This window comes from Haliotis cracherodii, unplaced genomic scaffold, assembly GCF_022045235.1.
Source record: "Haliotis cracherodii isolate W230 unplaced genomic scaffold, xgHalCrac1.p SCAF_2, whole genome shotgun sequence".
Lineage (NCBI taxonomy): Eukaryota > Metazoa > Mollusca > Gastropoda > Lepetellida > Haliotidae > Haliotis > Haliotis cracherodii.
Genome location: NW_027266275.1, coordinates 71,211,298 through 71,236,384, shown reverse-complemented (window position 1 = coordinate 71,236,384; position 25,087 = coordinate 71,211,298). Strand labels below are relative to the sequence as shown.

The 25,087-nt window shown below is 44.1% G+C and overlaps 1 protein-coding gene across 3 annotated transcripts in view; it reads right to left on the bottom strand.

The window, feature by feature from the left end:
• Positions 1 to 1,247: 1,247 nt before the first annotated feature.
• The window catches only part of LOC139468449 (lysosomal alpha-mannosidase-like), a 38,904-nt gene continuing 15,064 nt past the window's right edge, over positions 1,248 to 25,087 (bottom strand). For all 3 annotated transcript variants that reach the window (XM_071250415.1, XM_071250414.1, XM_071250416.1), the window contains exons 7-21: positions 20,955 to 21,026; positions 19,795 to 19,911; positions 18,327 to 18,533; positions 17,947 to 18,019; positions 13,135 to 13,174; positions 12,708 to 12,777; positions 12,290 to 12,409; positions 10,497 to 10,613; positions 9,465 to 9,594; positions 8,357 to 8,424; positions 6,789 to 7,022; positions 5,781 to 6,413; positions 4,917 to 5,090; positions 2,827 to 2,941; positions 1,248 to 2,636 (exon numbers count right to left, since the gene is read on the bottom strand). In XM_071250415.1, coding sequence (XP_071106516.1) covers positions 2,515 to 2,636; positions 2,827 to 2,941; positions 4,917 to 5,090; positions 5,781 to 6,413; positions 6,789 to 7,022; positions 8,357 to 8,424; positions 9,465 to 9,594; positions 10,497 to 10,613; positions 12,290 to 12,409; positions 12,708 to 12,777; positions 13,135 to 13,174; positions 17,947 to 18,019; positions 18,327 to 18,533; positions 19,795 to 19,911; positions 20,955 to 21,026 — 2,292 coding nt within the window. In that variant the 3' untranslated portion in view covers positions 1,248 to 2,514. The remainder of the gene's footprint in view (positions 2,637 to 2,826; positions 2,942 to 4,916; positions 5,091 to 5,780; positions 6,414 to 6,788; positions 7,023 to 8,356; positions 8,425 to 9,464; positions 9,595 to 10,496; positions 10,614 to 12,289; positions 12,410 to 12,707; positions 12,778 to 13,134; positions 13,175 to 17,946; positions 18,020 to 18,326; positions 18,534 to 19,794; positions 19,912 to 20,954; positions 21,027 to 25,087) is intronic.

The following is a 25,087-nucleotide window of genomic DNA, read 5'->3' as shown; positions in this document are numbered from 1 at the left end:
AAATGTCAGTTTGTCCTTCATCTGATTTTTAGTCGTAGTAGGTTTGGACTTTTTTCATCGATCTTGTCAGTGCTATGGACTCAAGGATTTTCCACCACACCGTGTACAGTGTCACATTTTTCTTTTGATAGGCTGTTGCAAAAAGAATATCTCGATCTTGGATGAGCATGAGCTCATATCCCCCGCAATATGCTTTCTAAACTAATAACCTGTTGATCTTGCTTCTTACACCCCCTTAGGTCGTCAGTCTGCTACAGCTTGTCTTACAGTCGCTCTTGTATAGGAAGATCAGGCAGTGATAGTGTGAAGATCGGAACCAAAAAATGTTCAGATGTAATCAGCAAATATTTTAGCTTAGGTAAATCTGGACACAGGAAAGAAGTGATGTTTTCCCCGTCTTGCGCATGTCAGACATGACAACAGTTCAGAGCTTCATCAACCACAACAGTTCAGAGCTCCATCAACCACGACAACAGTTCAGATGTTCATCAATCAGAACAGTTCAGAGCTTCATCAACCATAACAGTTCAGAGCTTCATCAACAATAACAGTTCAGAGCTTCAACAACCATAACAGTTCAGAGCTTCAACAACCATAACAGTTCAGAGCTTCATCAACCTCAGCAGTTCAGAGCTTTATCAACCACAATTCAGAGCTCCATCAACAATAACAGTTCACAGCTTCATCAACTTCAACAGTTCAGAGCTCCATCAACCATGACAACAGTTCAGACCTTCATCAACTATGACAAAAGTTCAGAGTTTCATCAAACACAAGGAGGTGCACGGGGGGCACTTAGGTGTCTAAGGCGCCGCATTTCAATGTGCTGCGTTGCGTCCCTTGGACACACCAGAAACCTATGATTGTGGGTTCCAATCCCATTTCGCCCCGATTATGTCTCGTGGGTTTCACCAAAGTGGTAAACATCCTGCATCAGTTCAGAGCTTCATCAAACATAACAACAGTTCAGAGCTTCTTCAACCACAACAGTTCAGAGCTCCATCAACCATGACAACAGTTCAGAGCTTCATCAACCTCAATAGTTCAGAGCTCCATCAACCATGACAACAGTTCAGAGCTCTATCAGCCATGACAGTTCAGACATCTCTCAACCATGACAACAGTTCAGAGCTCCATCATCCATGACAGTTCAGACATCTCTCAACCATGTTCACAGTTCAGAGCTCTATCAACCATGACAACAATTTCCATCGTATTGTTTGCAAGGAAAACAAAAGAATTATAAATGAAATAAAAACTTTATTGGCATAAAGGCATTAATTGTTTGGAATGAATGGTACAGCAAAGACTGTGATACTTTCATTGACTGCTGCACAATAATGAATGATCTGTCCAAACTAATGGCAACCACGACTAGAGCTTTGTTTAAAAGGAAGGATGCATTTTGTGATCGCAAGTTAAGCTAACATATAAACATATATATATAAACAATATGAAAGCAAAACTCCATGAATCAATTTCTGTTTCTGTTTGTTGTATTCGTTGTAATGCATTTACGATATACTTTGTCTAAATACTATGCTTCAAAATGCAAGAGTGTGCAACCCTGCAATGTTGTAGGAAGATATCAATACAACAATCTCGAAACAATATTGCCAGAAGATATCATCACAATTTGGACACAATGCTGTAGTTTACATGACTGTTTGTTGCTGGCGAATATTGCATTTCAGACTTCAACCTTGTTTCCTCCTTGGAATATTGTTAAGTGATGTGATAAACATTTTGATGTTTGTCACCATAAAATAATACTAAACATAGTAATGGTGTTCACTTCTTACACTTTCATACCTGTTTATTCTAGTTCCATGTCTTCCCTGACATCACCTACACTACGGAGAACTTCATATTGACTTGTGACATGTCACAACCTGTAAAGTGTATTGTGAAAATGTCAACGAAAATCTGTACTTTACGAAGAAAGTGCAATCCCAAATATATCATTTGTTACATTTGACCACTTTCTAAATGGGATTGTGTGTTCATAGAGAAAACACAGAAACTATCCAATCAATCATACAACAGACAAGGCAACACCAACACAACAAAATGTGATTTAGAAATGGCATGTTCCTTTTTGTATTCCATCCAGTTTTACCTACGATAGTGATTCAGTTTATTACCTTGGGAGATATTACACACACATACACCCCCTGTACACACACACACACCCCTGTACACACACACACACACACACACACACACACACACACACACACACACACACACACACACACACACACACACACACACACAATGTTCACACGAGTTTCCTCCCACACGTCAAGGAAGTCCTCTTGTGATGCCTACATGTTGATCATTGGATGATCCCTCCCTGCCCCCATCCTCCAAAATTGATCCCTCCCTGCCCCTGCCCCTTCCCCCCTAAATTGTAAAATAGCATTCATTAGCGTCACATTATCAGGATCAGGTATAATTTATCTTTCCGTGTAAGTTGGCCAGTGGTTGTCTCCAGTGTTCTTTGCTGTGTGCTCAGTGCTGCGTGGTCCGGAGCTTCACCTGGAATGTCCGGATCTCCATGGGGTTCAGCGTTATGTCCAGGGGATCAGCTGCCTGTTCAGGGTGGGACTCAGGCTTAAACCTCAAGGTCGTATCTACAGAAACAGATGGAAGTATTTAATTTAATGAGCAGCATGACATTTGTGTAACATCCTCATCCTATTTGTTATTACAGTCCAACAAACAAAGGCTGACAAACAAACACAAGAGGCTGGTAAACAAACTGACAAATGAACACAACAGGGTGAGAAACACAAGTGGCTGAGAATCGAGTAAAATCGTTACCTTGGTTTCCACTGTCTGTCGTCTTCCACTTGAGGCGGTTCAGCTGGGCGAGTGGCAGGTTGGACCCCAGCGTTAACTCTGTCACAGACTCGATATCAAAGGGCACAAACAGATCCTGGGAAGAAATTACATTAATAAGTCTCAAAGCATTGACTTCTGGCAGAAACATATGCTTGTTCAACAAATACTTTTTCATTTTAAAAAGAATAAAAATCTCGAAACAACCTGAGTATCAGATATCACTCCCACTAAATCACCTAAAGCTGATAAGGTCGGAGATCAGAAGTGGTGAGTATAGTTTTACAACGCTTTTTAGCAATATTCCAGCAATATCACACCGGGGGATCAGAAATGGGTTTCACACATTGTACCCATGTCGGGAATTGAACCCGGGTCTTCTATGTATTATACCCACCTCTTGGGGGGTATTTCTGTGTGGAAAACATTCTGTCCTTTCTTCATGTGAAGTTTCTTCCCACAAGTAGGAAACGACTAACAGTCAAAATATTAATGCTACTGTAAAGTTTGATAGAAAAGGTAACATGGCATGACTGTTGATGGATTTCTATTTATGAGAATGTACCATAAGTGACAGGTTATCCTGTAAACAAGTAGATAACATCATCTGGCATTCTGGTTGCAATAATCTCTCAGTATCCTGAAACACTGGTTACAGGCATAAAGACACATTACATTACCACCACACTACTGTTTCCTGATAATGGAGTGGGCAGTGCTTGTGTTAATGTTTCCATTAAGTGAGGCCACGTCCACCACCACACTACTGTTTCCTGATAATGGAGTGGGCAGGGCTTGTGTCAATGTTTCCATTAAGTGAGGCGACGTCTACCACCAAACTATTGTTTCCTGATAATGGAGTGGGCAGTGCTTGTGTCAATGTTTCCATTAAGTGAGGCGACATCTACCACCACACTATTGTTTCCTGATAATGGGGTGGGCAGGGCTTGTGTCAATGTTTCCATTAAGTGAGGCAACATCTACCACCACACTACTGTTTCCTGATAATGGAATGGGCAGTGCTTGTGTCAATGTTTCCATTAAGTGAGGCGACATCTACCACCACACTACTGTTTCCTGATAATGGAGTGGGCAGGGCTTGTGTTAATGTTTCCATTAAGTGAGGTGACGTCTACCACCACACTACTGTTTCCTGATAATGGAGTGGGCAGGGCTTGTGTTAATGTTTCCATTAAGTGAGGTGACATCTACCACCACACTATTGTTTCCTGATAATGGGGTGGGCAGGGCTTGTGTCAATGTTTCCATTAAGTGAGGCGACATCTACCACCAGACTCTTGTTTCCTGATAATGGAGTGGGCAGGGCTTGTGTCAATGTTTCCATTAAGTGAGGCGACATCTACCACTACACTACTGTTTCCTGATAATGGAGTGGGCAGGGCTTGTGTCAATGTTTCCATTAAGTGAGGCAACATCTACCACCACACTACTGTTTCCTGATAATGGAGTGGGCAGGGCTTGTGTTAATGTTTCCATTAAGTGAGGTGACGTCTACCACCACACTACTGTTTCCTGATAATAGGGAGGACTGGGCATTATTGCACTGAACAATGTCACTTATTTTGTATCGTTCACATTTTTTTAGCAACATGTGAAGTTCTTATTTTCAACATATATATCCACAAGAATTGACTTCAGTTTGTGGTCATGGAGGTATAATTTTAATAACCAGTATGCACACTTTGTAAACCTAGTGTGAATGTTGGTTTTTAATTTCTACCTTAACAAAAGCTAAACATAAAGAAGTCAGTTGTTATCTACAAGCTGCCAGCAGGTATTAGAGACCTGGCTTGTACTAGAGACCCAGCGTATAATCTAGGAAATATCGATATGTTTTTCAGTTCCTATTGGTGATTGATTGGCAGCTATTTCTTATAATTCGATATGTAGGCTATTAATGCATTCAATAGCACATTTTTGTGTGAAAAGGCTTAATATATTTAAAAGGGATTTCCGTAGCAAAAAGGAAACCTCTTTTTAGCCCATCAGAATCAATGTCAATCCTTCAATGTCATGGTAGAATGTGGAGTACAAGCTGCCAGCTGTTTTACCTTCAATGACACTGTGACCGGGGCAGAGAGAGTTGCATCCTCGTCCTTCTCATAGAAGTGCTCCAGTCTCAGCAGGTAGGGCTGCAGGGTGGAGGGGGCGGGGCCGGACCCAGCATACTGCTCCAAGGTCAGCAGGTGAACGTTGGCAGGCAACTCACGCTTCAGTCCAGACCACTGAAACGGTAGAGAAGTTGCCAAAACTGTTGGGTTCTCAGAGAGGAACGACATACGCAGGAGGAGGGAGATGAGCCTGACACTTGACCAGCCGTTTATTCAAGACTGTCGCATATTACATAACAGCATGTGATTGTGCTTACCTGCAACTAATCACATTAAACAAATGGACATCGGTTGGCCTAGCATGATATTACACACGTTTACAACTACTTCAATTACAGATATTACAGAAACAAAAAAAATATTGTACCATATTTTCTTGTGTATAATGCACATTTTTTACCAAAAGTGCACGAGAGGGGTTTGAAGTGTGTGTACATGCAGGTTATGAGGTTGTCAGCCTTGTTTACAAACAATCCCAGAATCTGGGTGCGTATTTGACTTAAATGTGTATCATTCCTGATATGGTTATATCACTATGTATTGTACCACACACTTGCTCATGATAGACATCTCATTTATCGAACATCGCTATTTGAACAGACAGACTTAATGGTATTTGTTCCTAATTGCTGATTAATTCTTGTTTTTGGTTCAATCTTAAACAAAAAGCCTTGTTCATGCATTTTACGAAATGATCAACACCAATGACCTACATAAAGTCGGACTGGCCTCCCAACCAAAGCTGACACACCGTTCAAGCAGCTTAAAATCCAAAACACTCATTCACTCACAAAAAACTCTTACATTTGTTTTGAAGTTCTTGCTCCAGTCGGAATACTTCGTCTGTACATTGGTGAAGGACAATGATGGTGCCATGAAGAGTCTTTCCCCAAGGTCACGGTGCAGTCGGGCCGAGTCGGCGATGGTGTCAAGGAACACGTAGTGGTAGCCTCGGACAATCATGCCCTTCCCATCAGCACCGGTCTCGTTCATGGGTTCCCCCACACCGCGGGCATCGTCCTTGATCAGCCGACGGTGCAGCATCAGCTCCAGCGCGCCGTCCTGAAGACTGCCGCCACCCTGGGACCGGTCATTGAGGACAGTGAGCTGCAGGTTCCTGCTGACGTCCTGCATGTAGATCCTGCTGTTGACGGGGTAGTAGTTCTGAGACACGGGTTCCGTCACGTTCAGGTCCCAAGTGTCGCGGTGGTTGCGCTGTCTCTGGAGCACCTCCCTGCCATTGGCGTCGGTGTAGAAGCGGCCCTGTGTGGCCAAGTCTGTGGTGTATCGAGTAATCACCTCCTTCCCGATCTTGTCGTCTATTGGAATCGGGCCGATAGTCCACTGAAACTCGGCATACTGCTCATTCTCATACACTCGAATCATCTGCGTGGCCCACGGTGAAAACTGTTGGTAGACCTCCTGAACTAGCTTTCCCTGAAACGCAAGTCATTATTCAATCCGCTATGTGCTACTACGACTCTCTCATCAAGTCTCTAAAACCTCTGTCTACATCTACATCATCTCACAGACAGCTACCATTCCTTCAGTGCCATTATTGAAATCCTTGTAAGGAGGAATTTGTTATGAGTGTAGAGAACTAATTGTAGCAGTTATCCTACATACCCTTAATATGACCTATTTCAATAACATATTTCTGATATGTTATTAGTAATTGGACAAAATACATTGTTATGGTACATAATTTTAAGAAGAAAATGTTTTTCGAAATTAGAAAGAGATACAGACCTATTCACCCTTCAATCACCCCTTCTTATCAATATCCATGTCTCATCAACAGATATGGCTCACCTCTCGTATGTAACTGTTGTGGGACAGCTGGGCGCTGCTGCCAATATTGGTGGGGGAAGTTGCGTTTGGTCGGAAGATGTAGGCGCCAGAGGCCTGGTTCTGATCACCGCTGTTGTTGCCTGCGTAGCCGGGGTAGAACATGAAGCTCTGGCCGAGGCTGATGTCCAGGTTCTTCTTCAGGTTCTTCATGGACTTCAGCTGCCCGAAGTTCCCGTCAAACGTCAAGCTGATGTACTGAAATAGACACATACCAGCTGATGTACTGAAATAGCCACACATCAGCTGATGTACTTAAAGATACAGACATCAGCTGATGTACTGAAATAGACACACATCAGCTGATGTACTGAAACAGACACATATCAGCTGATGTACTGAAGGATACACACACACACACATCAGCTGATGTACTGAAATAGACACACATCAGCTGATGTACTGAAATATACACACACACACATCAGCTGATGTACTGAAAGATACACACACACACACATCAGTTGGTGTATGAAATAGAGACACATCAGCGGATGTACTGAAATAGAGACACATCAGCTGATGTACTGAAATAGACACACATAAGTTGGTGTACTGAAATAGACACACATCAGCTGATGTACTGAAAGACACAAACACATCAGCTGATGTACTGAAAGTGAGTGAGTGAGCACGGTTTTACGCCGCTTTTAGCAATATTCCAGCAATATCACGGCGGGGGACACCAGAAATGGGCTTCACACATTGTACCCATGTTGGGAATTGGACCCGGGTCTTTGGCGTGACAAGCGAACGCTTTAACCACTAGGCTACCCGACCGCCCCGATGTACTGAAAGATACATACACACATCAGCTGATGTACTGAAAGACACACACACACTTCAGCTGATGTACTGAAAGATAAACACACACATCAGCTGGTGTACTGAAAGATATACACACACATCAGCTGATGTACTGAAAGATATATACACACACATCAGCTGTATCCTGAAAGACACATACACACATCAGCTGATGTACTGAAATATATACACACACATCAGCTGATGTTTTGAAAGATATATACACATACATCAGCTGATGTACTGAAAGACACATACACACATCAGCTGATGTACTGAAAGATATATACACACACATCAGCTGATGTACTGAAAGATATATACACACACATCAGCTGTATCCTGAAAGACACATACACACATCAGCTGATGTACTAAAAGATACACACACACATCAGCTGATGTACTGAAATATATACACACACATCAGCTGATGTACTGAAAGACACACACACACATCAGCTGATGTACTGAAAGATATATACACACACATCAGCTGAAGTACTGAAAGATATATACACACACATCAGCTGATGTACTGTAAGATACACACACACATCAGCTGATGTACTGAAATATATACACACACATCAGCTGATGTTTTGAAAGATATATACACACATATCAGCTGATGTACTGAAAGACACATACACACATCAGCTGATGTACTGAAAGATATATACACACACTTCAGCTGATGTACTGAAAGATAGTATCCCTCTCACCTGATTCCCAATAGTGGTGTCAGCACCCACAGAAAATGACTTCTTAGGTCGCACGTGGCTTTCAGCAGCTGTAAGGGAAAACAAGATCATGGTTGAAAATGTGTCTCACAGTGGACCACTGACACACCTCTCAGTAGACCACTAACACATCTCACAGTGGACCACTGACTCATCTCACAGTGGAACACTGACACACCTCACAATAGACCACTGACTCATCTCACAGCGGACCACTGACTCATCTCACAGTGGACCACTGACACATCTCACAGTGGACCACTGACACATCTCACAGTGGACCACTGACACATCTCACGGTGGACCACTGACACACCTCACAGTGGACCACTGACACATCTCACAGTGGACCACTGACACATCTCACGGTGGACCACTGACACATCTCACGGTGGACCACTGACACATCTCACAGTGGACCACTGACACATCTCACGGTGGACCACTGACACACCTCACAATGGACCACTGACACATCTCACAGTGGACCACTGACACATCTCACAGTGGACCACTGACACATCTCACGGTGGACCACTGACACACCTCACAGTGGACCACAAACACGTCTCACAATGGATCATTGACACATCTCCCAGTGGACCACTGACACACCTCACAAATATTCAGTGATCTTGGTGATAACAATATACTGTCCCTATCTGTTTGTACTGACAAAGTTATGAACTGCTAGCAAGTCAATTGTTGAGGGAAACATGAAAGCAAAGGGACGTAACTGGATGACAAATATAACCAGACGGTAAAGGAGAAGCTTCATGCAGATTGTTCATCGCCATGGCAACTATACTGGATACTAGATGAGTAGGCTCACATTATCTTCCCCATACATTGTGTCACAACACACACTTCAAACCTGATTCTAGACATTGCTGCCAGGGGCAGTGGGGTAGCCTCGTGGTTAAAGCGTTGGCTCGTCTCACCGAAGACCTGGGTTGATTCTTGAATATTGCTAAAAGCGGCATAAGACAATACTCACTCACTCACTAGAAATTACTGCCTTCTTAGTTATGTTGATGGTGTATATTTCAAGCCCTCCATGTACACAGTGCAGACAGACGTGGTATCTTACCGCTGTTCATAGACACAAAATAGGTGCTGAATCCCAGAGCTGGGACAGTCACAGAGAACCACAGCTCATTGGCAGCCAGAGCCCCTTTCCTCTCCGGGATGCGGAATGTGTCCTCCGAGATCTGGTACACCTGGGAACACAAACAGTCGAGGACATTCTTGTGTCATGATACAGCTACAGTCAAACGCTGCTGTGTCAAACATTGATGTGTCGAGCCTACAGTTATCTTGAAGTAAAAGTTTGGTCACAGCATATTCTTTCTTTTTTCATAATTATTTGACCTCTGATGTGTTGGATCGGATGTGTCGAATGTTACAGTTGTCTGAAAGTCATTGTCCAGTCACAAACATGTACTCACAGCACAAATTTACTGACAAGACAACATTTATTTCATTTTCTTGTTTCTTGTCACATGAGCTTCCTGGTATACATGCTTCAGGACAATTGGTAAATGCATGCTGAGGTCAATTTTTGATTGTGTCAAACCTCGGAGAACTGGAAGTATTTACGTAGGTCCCTTCAACCTGGACACAACAGTGTTTGACTATTTATCACCAAGTGGTAGAATATTATTGTGATCATGGCTCAATTCACCATGTATGTCTAAAGATTTTTAGAGATGCCAACCCCATATTTTGGCATTTAGGCATATTTGGGAAACTTTGTGACTAGAATTAGTAACAGGAAAATAGTAATCATTATCAGCCTTTTTTACTGTATGGCTTATCTTTGCATAACTCCTCAAACCCAACTCTTCAATTACAAGACGATACAAGTGATTATTTAGCGGTTATCATATTTGACAATGCTTACAGTGAGGCCATCATCTGGTCTCAATTACAGTAAATATATTATATTTTATCAAACTCAGGGATGAGAATGGATATAGAATGGATCCAAAATTTGGGGGTGTTTACAGGGGGTACATTAGAATTTAAATTTTGTGTTCACTAAAATTCACGGAAATTCGCGGATCCACAGAAGATTCTCATCCCTGCATATTGGCTGAATTTGGCCATTTCAGTGACTCACCTCCGACATGACGGCCTCCCCATGTGGTCCGGTGATGCTGTAGTCACTGCCCACGACTGGGAGATGGACAGTGTAGGTCACCGACCTTCCGATGGGGTTGTACACAAACACTTGGAACTGACAACAGACAAGGTCATAAGGTTTGCTGGTAACATCAAGCGCTGTTTTGTCTGACTATTTACAGGCTGCCATTGTTGGTGGAATATCACTGACCGAGGCTGGATTACCAGCTGGACATATGCTCATTGCTGCCAGTGTAGGGGGAATATTACTGACTGAGGCTGGATTACCATGCAGTACGACATATGGACATATGCTCATTGCTGCCAGTGTAGGGGGAATATTACTGACTGTGGCTGGATTACCAAGCAGTTCGACATATGGACATATGCTCATTGCTGCCAGTGTAGGGGGAATATCACTGACTGTGGCTGGATTACCATGCAGTTCGACATATGGACATATGCTCATTGCTGCCAGTGTAGGGGGAATATTACTGACTGTGGCTGGATTACCATGCAGTTCGACATATGGACATATGCTCATTGCTGCCAGTGTATGTGGAATATTACTGACTGAGGCTGGATTACCATGCAGTATGACATATGGACATATGCTCATTGCTGCCAGTGTATGTGGAATATTACTGACTGTGGCTGGATTACCATGCAGTTCGACATATGGACATATGCTCATTGCTGCCAGTGTAGGGGGAATATTACTGACTGTGGCTGGATTACCATGCAGTTCGACATATGGACATATGCTCATTGCTGCCAGTGTAGGGGGAATATCACTGACTGTGGCTGGATTACCATGCAGTTCGACATATGGACATATGCTCATTGCTGCCAGTGTAGGGGGAATATCACTGACTGTGGCTGGATTACCATGCAGTACGACATATGGACATATGCTCATTGTTGCCAGTGTATGTGGAATATTATTGACTGAGGCTGGATTACCATGCAGTATGACATATGGACATATGCTCATTGCTGCCAGTGTATGTGGAATATTACTGACTGTGGCTGGATTACCATGCAGTTCGACATATGGACATATGCTCATTGCTGCAGGTGTAGGGGGAATATCACGGACTGTGGCTGGATTACCATGCAGTATGACATATGGATATATGCTCATTGCTCCCAGTGTAGGGGGAATATCATTGACAGAGGCTGGATCACCAAGCAGTATGACACATGGAGATATACCCATTGCTGCCAGAGTAGGGGGAATATCACATGTGATGACCCCTTGATGAGACATGTGACCACCTCCCCCAGTGACTTGAGCTGACCCCCTTATGAGACCTGTGCTGACCCCCTCCCCCTGTGACTTGAGCTGACCCCCTCCATTAGCGACATGATCTGACCCCCTTATGAGACCTGCGCTGAACCCCTCCCCCAGTGACTTGAGCTGACCCCCTTAAGAGACCTGTGCTGACCCCCCCCCCCCCCCAGTGACTTGAGCTGACCCCCTTATGAGACCTGTGCTGACCCCCTCCCCCTGTGACTTGAGCTGACCCCCTCCATTAGCGACATGATCTGACCCCCTTATGAGACCTGTGCTGAACCCCTCCCCCAGTGACTTGAGCTGACCCCCTTAAGAGACCTGTGCTGACCCCCCCCCCCAGTGACTTGAGCTGACCCCCTTATGAGACCTGTGCTGACCCCCTCCCCCAGTGACTTGAGCTGACCCCCTTATGAGACCTGTGCTGACCCCCTCCCCCAGTGACTTGATCTGACCACCTTGAGACCTGTGTTCCCCAATGTTCAGCAGCTACTGACCTCCTTCTGTGACTCTGTGGCAGCGCACATGCTGATGTTGAGGAGAGTGCAGAACCCTTGACCAGGAGGCTTCATTGTCCCCAGAGGTAGCAGCTTACCATAGGCGTCATTCACTACTTTCTGGAAACAGCACATATTGTCAGTGTTGGTAGTGTTTTACTGTATTTTGGCAGTGTTTTATTATGAGTTTTTTAACAGTATTTTAGTGTGAGTGTTGACAGTGTCTTATTGTGAGTGTTTTGGCAGTGTTTTATTGTGAGTGTTGGCAGGTGTTTTATTGTGAGTGTTGGCAGTGTCTTACTGAGAGTGTTGGCTATTTGTTTTTGAACGTGTTGGCAGGTGTTTTATTGTTAGTGTTGAAAGTGTTTTACTGTAAGTGTTGGCAGGTTTTTTATTGTGACTGTTGGCAGTGTCTTACCTGGCACTCATTCACACCATTAGCCAATCTCTCTGCATAGTCATACGCCACAGCTTGCTTCTCTGTACCACTGTCCAACAAAGGCAATAGACACTTCACAATGATGGTCAAATATGCAGGCAACAATTATCAGCTATTTCCAGTTATACACTACAGTCAGCTATTTCCAGTTATACACTACAGTCAGCTATATTCCAGTTATACACTGCAGTCAGCTATATTCCAGTTATACACTGCAATGAGTTATATTCCAGTTGTACACTGAAGACAGCTATATTCCAGTTATACACTGCAATGAGTTATATTCCAGTCATACACTACAGCTATATTCCAGTTATATCGATATGCCTATAAAGAGCAGCCCTGCCTGACATCATGAGTATGAGACTCACAGTATGCTAAGCCATGAGACAGTAAAATGTCCTACCTGACGGCATCATGATGCTGGGCGACACCCAGAGCCTCCTCTGCAGCAGAAAACAGTTACATCACCAACAAAGACATCCACTTGTAGCAATATGAGTATTTCTGTGTCGTAGGTGCAGTGTTCTGTACGTACTGAGTATTTCTGTGTTGTAGGTGCAGTGTTCTGTACTTACTGAGTATTTCTATGTTGTAGGTGCAGTGTTCTGTACTTACTGAGTATTTCTATGTTGTAGGTGCAGTGTTCTGTACTTACTGAGTATTTCTGTGTTGTAGGTGCAGCGTTCTGTATTTACTGAATATTTCTATGTTGTAGGTGCAGTGTTCCGTACTTACTGAGTATTTCTATGTTGTTGGTGCAGTGTTCTGTACTTACTGAGTATTTCTATGTTGTAGGTGCAGTGTTCTGTACTTACTGAGTATTTCTGTGTTGTAGGTGCAGTGTTCTGTATTTACTGAATATTTCTATGTTGTAGGTGCAGTGTTCTGTACTTACTGAGTATTTCTATCTTGTAGGTGCAGTGTTCTGTACTTACTGAGTATTTCTGTGTTGTAGGTGCAGTGTTCTGTACTTACTGAGTATTTCTATGTTGTTGGTGCAGTGTTCTGTACTTACTGAGTATTTCTATCTTGTAGGTGCAGTGTTCTGTACTTACTGAGTATTTCTATGTTGTAGGTGCAGTGTTCTGTACTTACTGAGTATTTCTATGTTGTAGGTGCAGTGTTCTGTACTTACTGAGTATTTCTATGTTGTTGGTGCAGTGTTCTGTACTTACTGAGTATTTCTATGTTGTTGGTTCAGTGTTCTGTACTTACTGAGTATTTCTATGTTGTAGGTGCAGTGTTCTGTACTTACTGAGTATTTCTATGTTGTAGGTGCAGTGTTCTGTACTTACTGAGTATTTCTATGTTGTTGGTGCAGTGTTCTGTACTTACTGAGTATTTCTATCTTGTAGGTGCAGTGTTCTGTACTTACTGAGTATTTCTATCTTGTAGGTGCAGTGTTCTGTACTTACTGAGTATTTCTGTGTTGTAGGTGCAGTGTTCTGTACTTACTGAGTATTTCTATGTTGTAGGTGCAGTGTTCTGTACTTACCGAGTATTTCTATGTTGTAGGTGCAGTGTTCTGTACTTACTGAGTATTTCTATGTTGTTGGTGCAGTGTTCTGTACTTACTGAGTATTTCTGTGTTGTAGGTGCAGTGTTCTGTACTTACTGAGTATTTCTATGTTGTTGGTGCAGTGTTCTGTACTTACTGAGTATTTCTATCTTGTAGGTGCAGTGTTCTGTACTTATTGAGTATTTCTATCTTGTAGGTGCAGTGTTCTGTACTTACTGAGTATTTCTATGTTGTAGGTGCAGTGTTCTGTACTTACTGAGTATTTCTATCTTGTAGGTGCAGTGTTCTGTACTTACTGAGTATTTCTGTGTTGCAGGTGCAGTGTTCTGTACTTACTGAGTATTTCTATGTTGTAGGTGCAGTGTTCTGTACTTACTGAGTATTTCTATGTTGTAGGTGCAGTGTTCTGTACTTACTGAGTATTTCTATCTTGTAGGTGCAGTGTTCTGTACTTACTGAGTATTTCTGTGTTGTAGGTGCGGTGTTCTGTACTTACTGAGTATTTCTATGTTGTTGGTGCAGTGTTCTGTACTTACTGAGTATTTCTATGTTGTAGGTGCAGTGTTCTGTACTTACTGAGTATTTCTGTGTTGTAGGTGCAGTGTTCTGTACTTACTGAGTATTTCTATGTTGTAGGTGCAGTGTTCTGTACTTACTGAGTATTTCTGTGTTGTAGGTGCAGTGTTCTGTACTTACTGAGTATTTCTGTGTTGTAGGTGCAGTGTTCTGTACTTACTGAGTATTTCTATCTTGTAGGTGCAGTGTTCTGTACTTACCGAGTATTTCTATGCTGTAGGTGCAGTGTTCTGTACTTACTGAGTATTTCTATGTTGTTGGTGCAGTGTTCTGTACTTACTGAGTATTTCTGTGTTGTAGGTGCAGTGTTCTGTACTTACCGAGTATTTCTATGTTGTTGGTGCAGTGTTCTGTACTTACTGAGTATTTCTATGTTGTTGGTTCAGTGTTCTGTACTTACTGAGTATTTCTATGTTGTAGGTGCAGTGTTCTGTACTTACTGAGTATTTCTATGTTGTAGGTGCAGTGTTCTGTACTTACTGAGTATTTCTATGTTGTTGGTGCAGTGTTCTGTACTTACTGAGTATTTCTATCTTGTAGGTGCAGTGTTCTGTACTTACTGAGTATTTCTATGTTGTAGGTGCAGTGTTCTGTACTTACTGAGTATTTCTATGTTGTAGGTGCAGTGTTCTGTACTTACTGAGTATTTCTATGTTGTTGGTGCAGTGTTCTGTACTTACTGAGTATTTCTATGTTGTTGGTTCAGTGTTCTGTACTTACTGAGTATTTCTATGTTGTAGGTGCAGTGTTCTGTACTTACTGAGTATTTCTATGTTGTAGGTGCAGTGTTCTGTACTTACTGAGTATTTCTATGTTGTTGGTGCAGTGTTCTGTACTTACTGAGTATTTCTATCTTGTAGGTGCAGTGTTCTGTACTTACTGAGTATTTCTATCTTGTAGGTGCAGTGTTCTGTACTTACTGAGTATTTCTGTGTTGTAGGTGCAGTGTTCTGTACTTACTGAGTATTTCTGTGTTGTAGGTGCAGTGTTCTGTACTTACTGAGTATTTCTATGTTGTAGGTGCAGTGTTCTGTACTTACTGAGTATTTCTATGTTGTTGGTGCAGTGTTCTGTACTTACTGAGTATTTCTGTGTTGTAGGTGCAGTGTTCTGTACTTACTGAGTATTTCTATGTTGTTGGTGCAGTGTTCTGTACTTACTGAGTATTTCTATCTTGTAGGTGCAGTGTTCTGTACTTATTGAGTATTTCTATCTTGTAGGTGCAGTGTTCTGTACTTACTGAGTATTTCTATGTTGTAGGTGCAGTGTTCTGTACTTACTGAGTATTTCTATCTTGTAGGTGCAGTGTTCTGTACTTACTGAGTATTTCTGTGTTGCAGGTGCAGTGTTCTGTACTTACTGAGTATTTCTATGTTGTAGGTGCAGTGTTCTGTACTTACTGAGTATTTCTATGTTGTAGGTGCAGTGTTCTGTACTTACTGAGTATTTCTATCTTGTAGGTGCAGTGTTCTGTACTTACTGAGTATTTCTGTGTTGTAGGTGCGGTGTTCTGTACTTACTGAGTATTTCTATGTTGTTGGTGCAGTGTTCTGTACTTACTGAGTATTTCTATGTTGTAGGTGCAGTGTTCTGTACTTACTGAGTATTTCTGTGTTGTAGGTGCAGTGTTCTGTACTTACTGAGTATTTCTATGTTGTAGGTGCAGTGTTCTGTACTTACTGAGTATTTCTATCTTGTAGGTGCAGTGTTCTGTACTTACCGAGTATTTCTATGTTGTAGGTGCAGTGTTCTGTACTTACTGAGTATTTCTATGTTGTTGGTGCAGTGTTCTGTACTTACTGAGTATTTCTGTGTTGTAGGTGCAGTGTTCTGTACTTACTGAGTATTTCTATGTTGTTGGTGCAGTGTTCTGTACTTACTGAGTATTTCTATCTTGTAGGTGCAGTGTTCTGTACTTATTGAGTATTTCTATCTTGTAGGTGCAGTGTTCTGTACTTACTGAGTATTTCTATGTTGTAGGTGCAGTGTTCTGTACTTACTGAGTATTTCTATCTTGTAGGTGCAGTGTTCTGTACTTACTGAGTATTTCTGTGTTGCAGGTGCAGTGTTCTGTACTTACTGAGTATTTCTATGTTGTAGGTGCAGTGTTCTGTACTTACTGAGTATTTCTATGTTGTAGGTGCAGTGTTCTGTACTTACTGAGTATTTCTATCTTGTAGGTGCAGTGTTCTGTACTTACTGAGTATTTCTGTGTTGTAGGTGCGGTGTTCTGTACTTACTGAGTATTTCTATGTTGTTGGTGCAGTGTTCTGTACTTACTGAGTATTTCTATGTTGTAGGTGCAGTGTTCTGTACTTACTGAGTATTTCTGTGTTGTAGGTGCAGTGTTCTGTACTTACTGAGTATTTCTATGTTGTAGGTGCAGTGTTCTGTACTTACTGAGTATTTCTGTGTTGTAGGTGCAGTGTTCTGTACTTACTGAGTATTTCTGTGTTGTAGGTGCAGTGTTCTGTACTTACTGAGTATTTCTATCTTGTAGGTGCAGTGTTCTGTACTTACCGAGTATTTCTATGTTGTAGGTGCAGTGTTCTGTACTTACTGAGTATTTCTATGTTGTTGGTGCAGTGTTCTGTACTTACTGAGTATTTCTATGTTGTTGGTGCAGTGTTCTGTACTTACTGAGTATTTCTGTGTTGTAGGTGCAGTGTTCTGTACTTACCGAGTATTTCTGTGTTGTAGGTGCAGTGTTCTGTACTTACTGAGTATTTCTATGTTGTAGGTGCAGTGTTCTCTACTTACTGAGTATTTCTGTGTTGTAGGTGCAGTGTTCTGTACTTACTGAGTATTTCTATCTTGTAGGTGCAGTGTTCTGTACTTACCGAGTATTTCTATGTTGTAGGTGCAGTGTTCTGTACTTACTGAGTATTTCTATGTTGTTGGTGCAGTGTTCTGTACTTACTGAGTATTTCTATGTTGTTGGTGCAGTGTTCTGTACTTACTGAGTATTTCTGTGTTGTAGGTGCAGTGTTCTGTACTTACCGAGTATTTCTGTGTTGTAGGTGCAGTGTTCTGTACTTACTGAGTATTTCTATGTTGTAGGTGCAGTGTTCTCTACTTACTGAGTATTTCTGTGTTGTAGGTGCAGTGTTCTGTACTTACTGAGTATTTCTATGTTGTAGGTGCTGTTATCAGTGTCCTCCAACTGGGCCAGTGCATCCACCTGTTTCACCACCTACAGAATACAGCGGAAACTATGGTTGGCACAACACCAGGCATGACGCCTCCTGTGAGACATGGGGATGGAACAGGCATATCACATAGTCACTAAGAAAGCCTCTATCTACAGATGCCACAGATGAACTTTCTGTTGTCTCACACCATGTCTCCCTTGCTAAATTCAGTGTCACCGGTTTCAGTACTTTCCTTCATAATGCTGCTTTTAAAACTATGTTATAACGTGCCCTCTGTAACAAGAATGTAATGGTTTTCATCATGGTCTACTACAGTAGTTGTACAGACACCGTGATGAGTTCTCCAACCTGTAGGAAATTGTTGGTTCTCCTGACGTAGTTCTTGAGAGCGGCCCTGCTGCTGAAGTAGCCGGTCCAGTAGGCGTGGGGCCCGTCACCGTAGGGGAAGAAGTCATCCTCCTTGGTGGTCCAGGTCTTGTCTGCTTGGTTCAGGCGGTAGGTGTAGCAGGACGGGGTGGAGTACAGGACATTCACCTTGCTGTTGTTGGCGGTTTGCTGAAACACCCAGCTGTGGTCAGGGCAGCTCTCATAGAGATGGACATATCCGCAGGACCTAGCATGCAGTTACAAAGGCTTCACAACAGTAGTGGTGCCTGCCTCATTGATAAAACATTAGATCAGAAAATGGACAATGTCCAGTAAAGACTTCTTCTACACAATGGGAGGCTGCAGGTTGGAGAGATGTTAAAGAAGGAGCAAAACTTTCTGTCTGTCTCACCTACTGCCTACTGGCTTGACATTTTGTCTGTATCTCCTATTGCCTACTGGCTTGACCTTCTGTCTGTCTCACCTACTGCCTACTGACTTGACATTCTGTCTGTCTCACCTACTGCCTACTGGCTTGACATTTTATCTGTATCTCCTATTGCCTACTGGCTTGACATTCTGTCTGTCTCTCCTACTGCCTACTGGCTTGACAATATATCTGTCTCTTCTACTACTACTGGTTTGACATTATGTCTGTCTCACCTACTGCCTACTGGCTTGACATTTTGTCTGTCTCGCCTACTGCCTACTGGCTTGCCATTCTTTCTATCTCTCCTACTGCCTACTGGCTTGACATTCTGTCTGTCTCTCCTACTGCCTACTGGCTTGACAATCTATCTGTCTCTTCTACTACTACTGGTTTGACATTATGTCTGTCTCACCTACTGCCTACTGGCTTGACATTTTGTCTGTCTCGCCTACTGCCTACTGGCTTGCCATTCTTTCTGTCTCTCCTACTGCCTACTGGCTTGACATTCTGTCTGTCTCTCCTACTGCCTACTGGCTTGACAATCTATCTGTCTCTTCTACTGCCTACTGGCTTGACATTCGGTCTATCTCTCCTACTGCCTACTGGCTTAACACTCGGTCTGTCTTTCCTGCTGCCTACTGACTTGACATTCTGTCTGTCTCACCTACTGCCTACTGGCTTGACATTTTGTCTGTATCTCCTACTGCCTACTGGCTTGACCTTCTGTCTGTCTCACCTACTGCCATCTGGCTTGACATTCTGTCTGTCTCACCTACTGCCTACTGGCTTAACATTCGGTCTGTCTTTCCTGCTGCCTACTGACTTGACATTCGGTCTGTCTCTCCTACTGCCTACTGACTTGACATTTTGTCTGTATCTCCTACTGCCTACTGACTTGACATTCGGTCTATCTCTCCTGCTGCCTACTGACTCAACAATCTGTCAGTCTCCCTTATTGTCCGCCGGAATGACATGCTTTCAGACTCCCGTACTTCACATCTCTTATGCACCAACACTAACCTGATCATTCACATATTTCACGAGTTTGTCGAGATTCTTGAACCAGGTGTGAGCATTGGAATACTGGAAGTCCGAGCCCATCGTCATGATGATGTGGTCCGTCTGGTAGTGCTTGGCCTGTAGGAGGAATACAGGTGTCAGTACTGGGGGCATTGTGGCGTATGTGCTGGGGGCATTATGATGTAAGTACTAGGGGCATCGTGGTGGAGTACTGGGGGCATCGTAGTGCATGTACTGGGGACATTGTGGTACGTGTTCTTAGGGCATCATGGGGTAAGTACTGGGGGCATCATGGTGTAAGTACTGGGGGCATCATGGTGTAAGTACTGGGGGCATCATGGTGGGAGTACTGGGGGCATCATGGTGTAAGTAATGGGGGCATTGTGGTGTAAGTACTGGGGGCATCATGGTGGGAGTACTGGGGGCATTGTGGTGTAAGTACTGGGGGCATCATGGTGGGAGTACTGGGGGCATCATGGTGTAAGTACTGGGGGCATCATGGTGTAAGTACTGGGGGCATCATGGTGGGAGTACTGGGGACATCATGGTGTAAGTACTGGGGGCATCATGGTGTAAGTACTGGGGGCATCATGGTGGGAGTACTGGGGGCATCATGGTGTAAGTACTGGGGGCATCATGGTGGGAGTACTGGGGGCATCATGGTGTAAGTACTGGGGGAGTGGGGTTGAGACAAGCGCTACATACCTGACCTGCTGGGGTTGAGTGGGGTTGAGACAAGCGCTACATACCTGACCTGCTTGGGTCAAGTGGGATTGAGACAAGCACTACATACCTGCCCTGCTTGGGTCAAGTGGGGTTAAGACAAGCACTACATACCTGACCTGCTGGGGTTGAGACAAGCACTACATACCTGGCCTGCTGGGGTCGAGTGGGGTTTAGACAAGCACTACATATCTGACCTGCTGGGGTCGAGTGGAATTGAGACAAGCACTACATACCTGCCCTGCTGGGGTCGAGTGGGATTGAGACAAGCACTACATACCTGACCTGCTGGGGTCGAGTGGGGTTGAGACAAGCACTACATACCTGCCCTGCTGGGGTCGAGTGGGATTGAGACAAGCACTACATACCTGACCTGCTGGGGTCGAGTGGGATTGAGACAAGCACTACATACCTGCCCTGCTGGGGTCGAGACTCACCTGGTCATGCACAGCTTTGAGGAAGGCAGCAACTCTGTCAGGCACATTGTAGTCATGGAGACGCTCATCATCCTAAAATAATGTATTCAGCAAGAAGTTACTAGAAGAATCTGCAAGTCAAACATGAAGACTAATTATTTTGATTGTGATTGGCGTGAGAACGTTTCAACAGGCACAGGCAAATTACAAGATGTATACATGATTATAGAATACATCAGTTCATTACAAGATGCTAAACCTGGATGTTTACAAAATTGAATAAACAGAGAATTTTCATGATAAAAAAATCAAAAGACAATCATTTTGTAATTTAGTGTGTAACAGAGACAAGCTATGTGAAATGGACTGACGAGGACAAACACATACCTGAGAGTGAGGTAAGCACTGACAAAGACACACATGGCTGAGAGTGAGATAGGGACTGACAAAGACACACATGGCTGAGAGTGAGATAGGGACTGACAAAGCTAAACACATGGCTGAGAGTGAGATAGGCACTGACAAAGCTAAACACACGGCTGAGAGTGAGATAGGGACTGACAAAGCTAAACAAATGGCTGAGAGTGAGATAGGCACTGACTAAGACACACGGCTGAGAGTGAGATAGGCACTGACAAAGCTAAACAAATGGCTGAGAGTGAGATAGGCACTGACTAAGACACACGGCTGAGGGTGAGATAGGGACTGACAAAGCTAAACACATGGCTGAGAGTGAGATAGGGACTGACAAAGCTAAACACACGGCTGAGAGTGAGATAGGGACTGACTAAGACACACGGCTGAGGGTGAGATAGGGACTGACAAAGCTAAACACATGGCTGAGAGTGAGATAGGCACTGACAAAGCTAAACAAATGGCTGAGAGTGAGATAGGCACTGACAAAGCTAAACACACGGCTGAGAGTGAGATAGGCACTGACAAAGCTAAACAAATGGCAGAGAGTGAGATAGGGACTGACAAAGCTAAACAAATGGCTGAGAGTGAGATAGGCACTGACAAAGTTAAACAAATGGCAGAGAGTGAGATAGGGACTGACAAAGCTAAACACACGGCTGAGAGTGAGATAGGGACTGACAAAGCTAAACACACGGCTGAGAGTGAGATAGGCACTGACTAAGACACACGGCTGAGGGTGAGATAGGGACTGACAAAGCTAAACACATGGCTGAGAGTGAGATAGGCACTGACAAAGCTAAACAAATGGCTGAGAGTGAGATAGGCACTGACAAAGCTAAACACATGGCTGAGAGTGAGATAGGCACTGACAAAGACACACGGCTGAGAGTGAGATAGGGACTGACAAAGCTAAACACATGGCTGAGAGTGAGATAGGGACTGACAAAGCTAAACAAATGGCTGAGAGTGAGATAGGCACTGACAAAGCTAAACACATGGCTGAGAGTGAGATAGACACTGACAAAGACACACGGCTGAGAGTGAGATAGACACTGACAAAGACACACACGGCTGAGAGTGAGATAGGCTCTGACAAAAGCTTGAGCAATACTGGAGAAGAACTGCTGGAATATCTGGTTGTATCACCAACATAGTCCTGATACAGGGTCCCAACATAGCCCTGATACAGGGTCCCAACATCGTCCTGATACAGGGTCCCAACATAGTCCTGATACAGGGTCCCAACATAGTCCTGATACAGGGTCCCAACATAGTCCTGATACAGGGTCCCAACATAGTCCTGATACAGGGTCCCAACATAGTCCTGATACAGGGTCTCAACATAGCCTTGATATAGGGTCCCAACATATCCTTGATACACGGTCCCAACATAGCCTTGATACAGGGTCCCAACATAGTCCTGATACAGGGTCCCAACATAGTCCTGATACAGCGTCCAAACATAGCCCTGATACAGGGTCCCAACATAGCCTTGATACAGGGTCCCAACAAAGCCTTGATACACGGTCCCAACATAGTCCTGATACAGGGTCCCAACATAGTCCTGATACAGCGTCCCAACATAGTCCTGATACAGGGTCCCAACATAGCCTTGATACAGGGTCCTAACATAGCCTTGATACAGGGTCCTAACATAGCCCTGATACATGCTCCCAACATAGCCCTGATACATGGTCCTAACATAGCCCTGATACAGGGTCCCAACATAGCCCTGATACAGGGTCCCAACATAGTACTGATACAGGGTCCCAACATAGCCCTGATATAGGGTCCAAACATTGTCATTAAGGGTAGCAGGTCACAGAAAACCTATAATACTAATATGTAGCAGATGAAGCCTTGGGGAGAGAGCGGGGTGTCTTACTGACAGTTCCCACAAGAGGCGGATCCGAGCTGTTGATGTCACCACAAGAGAACCCTAGTGGAGCCTGAAATGGTTATAGAGGGCTTCAGTCAACGGGTCATATGATGCTCCTAGAGGTGGCATGTAACGGTTATAGAGGGCTTCAGTCAACGGGTCATCTGAAGCTCCTAGTGGTCACCTGTAACAGTTATAGAGGGCTCCAGTCAACAGGTCATCTGATGCTCCTAGTGGTGGCCTGTAACGGTTATAGAGGGCTTCAGTCAACGGGTCATCTGAAGCTCCTAGTGGTCACCTGTAACGGTTATAGAGGGCTCCAGTCAACGGGTCATCTGATGCTCCTAGTTGTGGCCTGTAACGGTTATAGAGGGCTTCAGTCAACGGGTCATCTGAAGCTCCTAGTGGTGGCCTGTAACGGTTATAGAGGGCTCCAGTCAACAGGTCATCTGATGCTCCTAGTGGTGGCCTGTAACCATTATAGAGGGCTTCAGTCAACAGGTCATCTGAAGGTCCTAGTGGTGGCCTGTAACGGTTATAGAGGGCTCCAGTCAACAGCTCATCTGAAGCTCCTAGTGGTCACCTGTAACGGTTATAGAGGGCTCCAGTCAACGGGTCATCTGATGCTCCTAGTTGTGGCCTGTAACGGTTATAGAGGGCTTCAGTCAACGGGTCATCTGAAGCTCCTAGTGGTCACCTGTAACGGTTATAGAGGGCTCCAGTCAACGGGTCATCTGATGCTCCTAGTGGTGGCCTGTAACGGTTATAGAGGGCTTCAGTCAACGGGTCATCTGAAGCTCCTAGTGGTCACCTGTAACGGTTATAGAGGGCTCCAGTCAACAGGTCATCTGAAGCTCCTAGTGGTCACCTGTAACGGTTATAGAGGGCTCCAGTCAACAGGTCATCTGAAGCTCCTACTGGTGGCATGTAACAGTTATAGAGGGCTCCAGTCAACAGGTTATCTGAAGCTCCTACTGGTGGCATGTAACGGTTATAGAGGGCTCCAGTCAACAGGTCATCTGAAGCTCCTAGTGGTGGCATGTAACCATTATAGTGGGCTCCAGTCAACAGGTCATCTGAAGCTCCTACTGGTGGCATGTAACGGTTATAGAGGGCTCCAGTCAACAGGTCATCTGAAGCTCCTAGTGGTGGCCTGTAACCATTATAGAGGGCTTCAGTCAACAGGTCATCTGAAGGTCCTAGTGGTGGCCTGTAACGGTTATAGAGGGCTCCAGTCAACAGCTCATCTGAAGCTCCTAGTGGTCACCTGTAACGGTTATAGAGGGCTCCAGTCAACGGGTCATCTGATGCTCCTAGTTGTGGCCTGTAACGGTTATAGAGGGCTTCAGTCAACGGGTCATCTGAAGCTCCTAGTGGTCACCTGTAACGGTTATAGAGGGCTCCAGTCAACGGGTCATCTGATGCTCCTAGTGGTGGCCTGTAACGGTTATAGAGGCTTCAGTCAACGGGTCATCTGAAGCTCCTAGTGGTGGCCTGTAACGGTTATAGAGGGCTCCAGTCAACAGGTCATCTGATGCTCCTAGTGGTGGCCTGTAACCATTATAGAGGGCTTCAGTCAACAGGTCATCTGAAGGTCCTAGTGGTGGCCTGTAACGGTTATAGAGGGCTCCAGTCAACAGCTCATCTGAAGCTCCTACTGGTGGCATGTAACGGTTATAGAGGGCTCCAGTCAACAGGTCATCTGAAGCTCCTAGTGGTGGCATGTAACCATTATAGTGGGCTCCAGTCAACAGGTCATCTGAAGCTCCTACTGGTGGCATGTAACGGTTATAGAGGGCTCCAGTCAACAGGTCATCTGAAGCTCCTACTGGGGGCCTGTAACCATTATAGAGGGCTT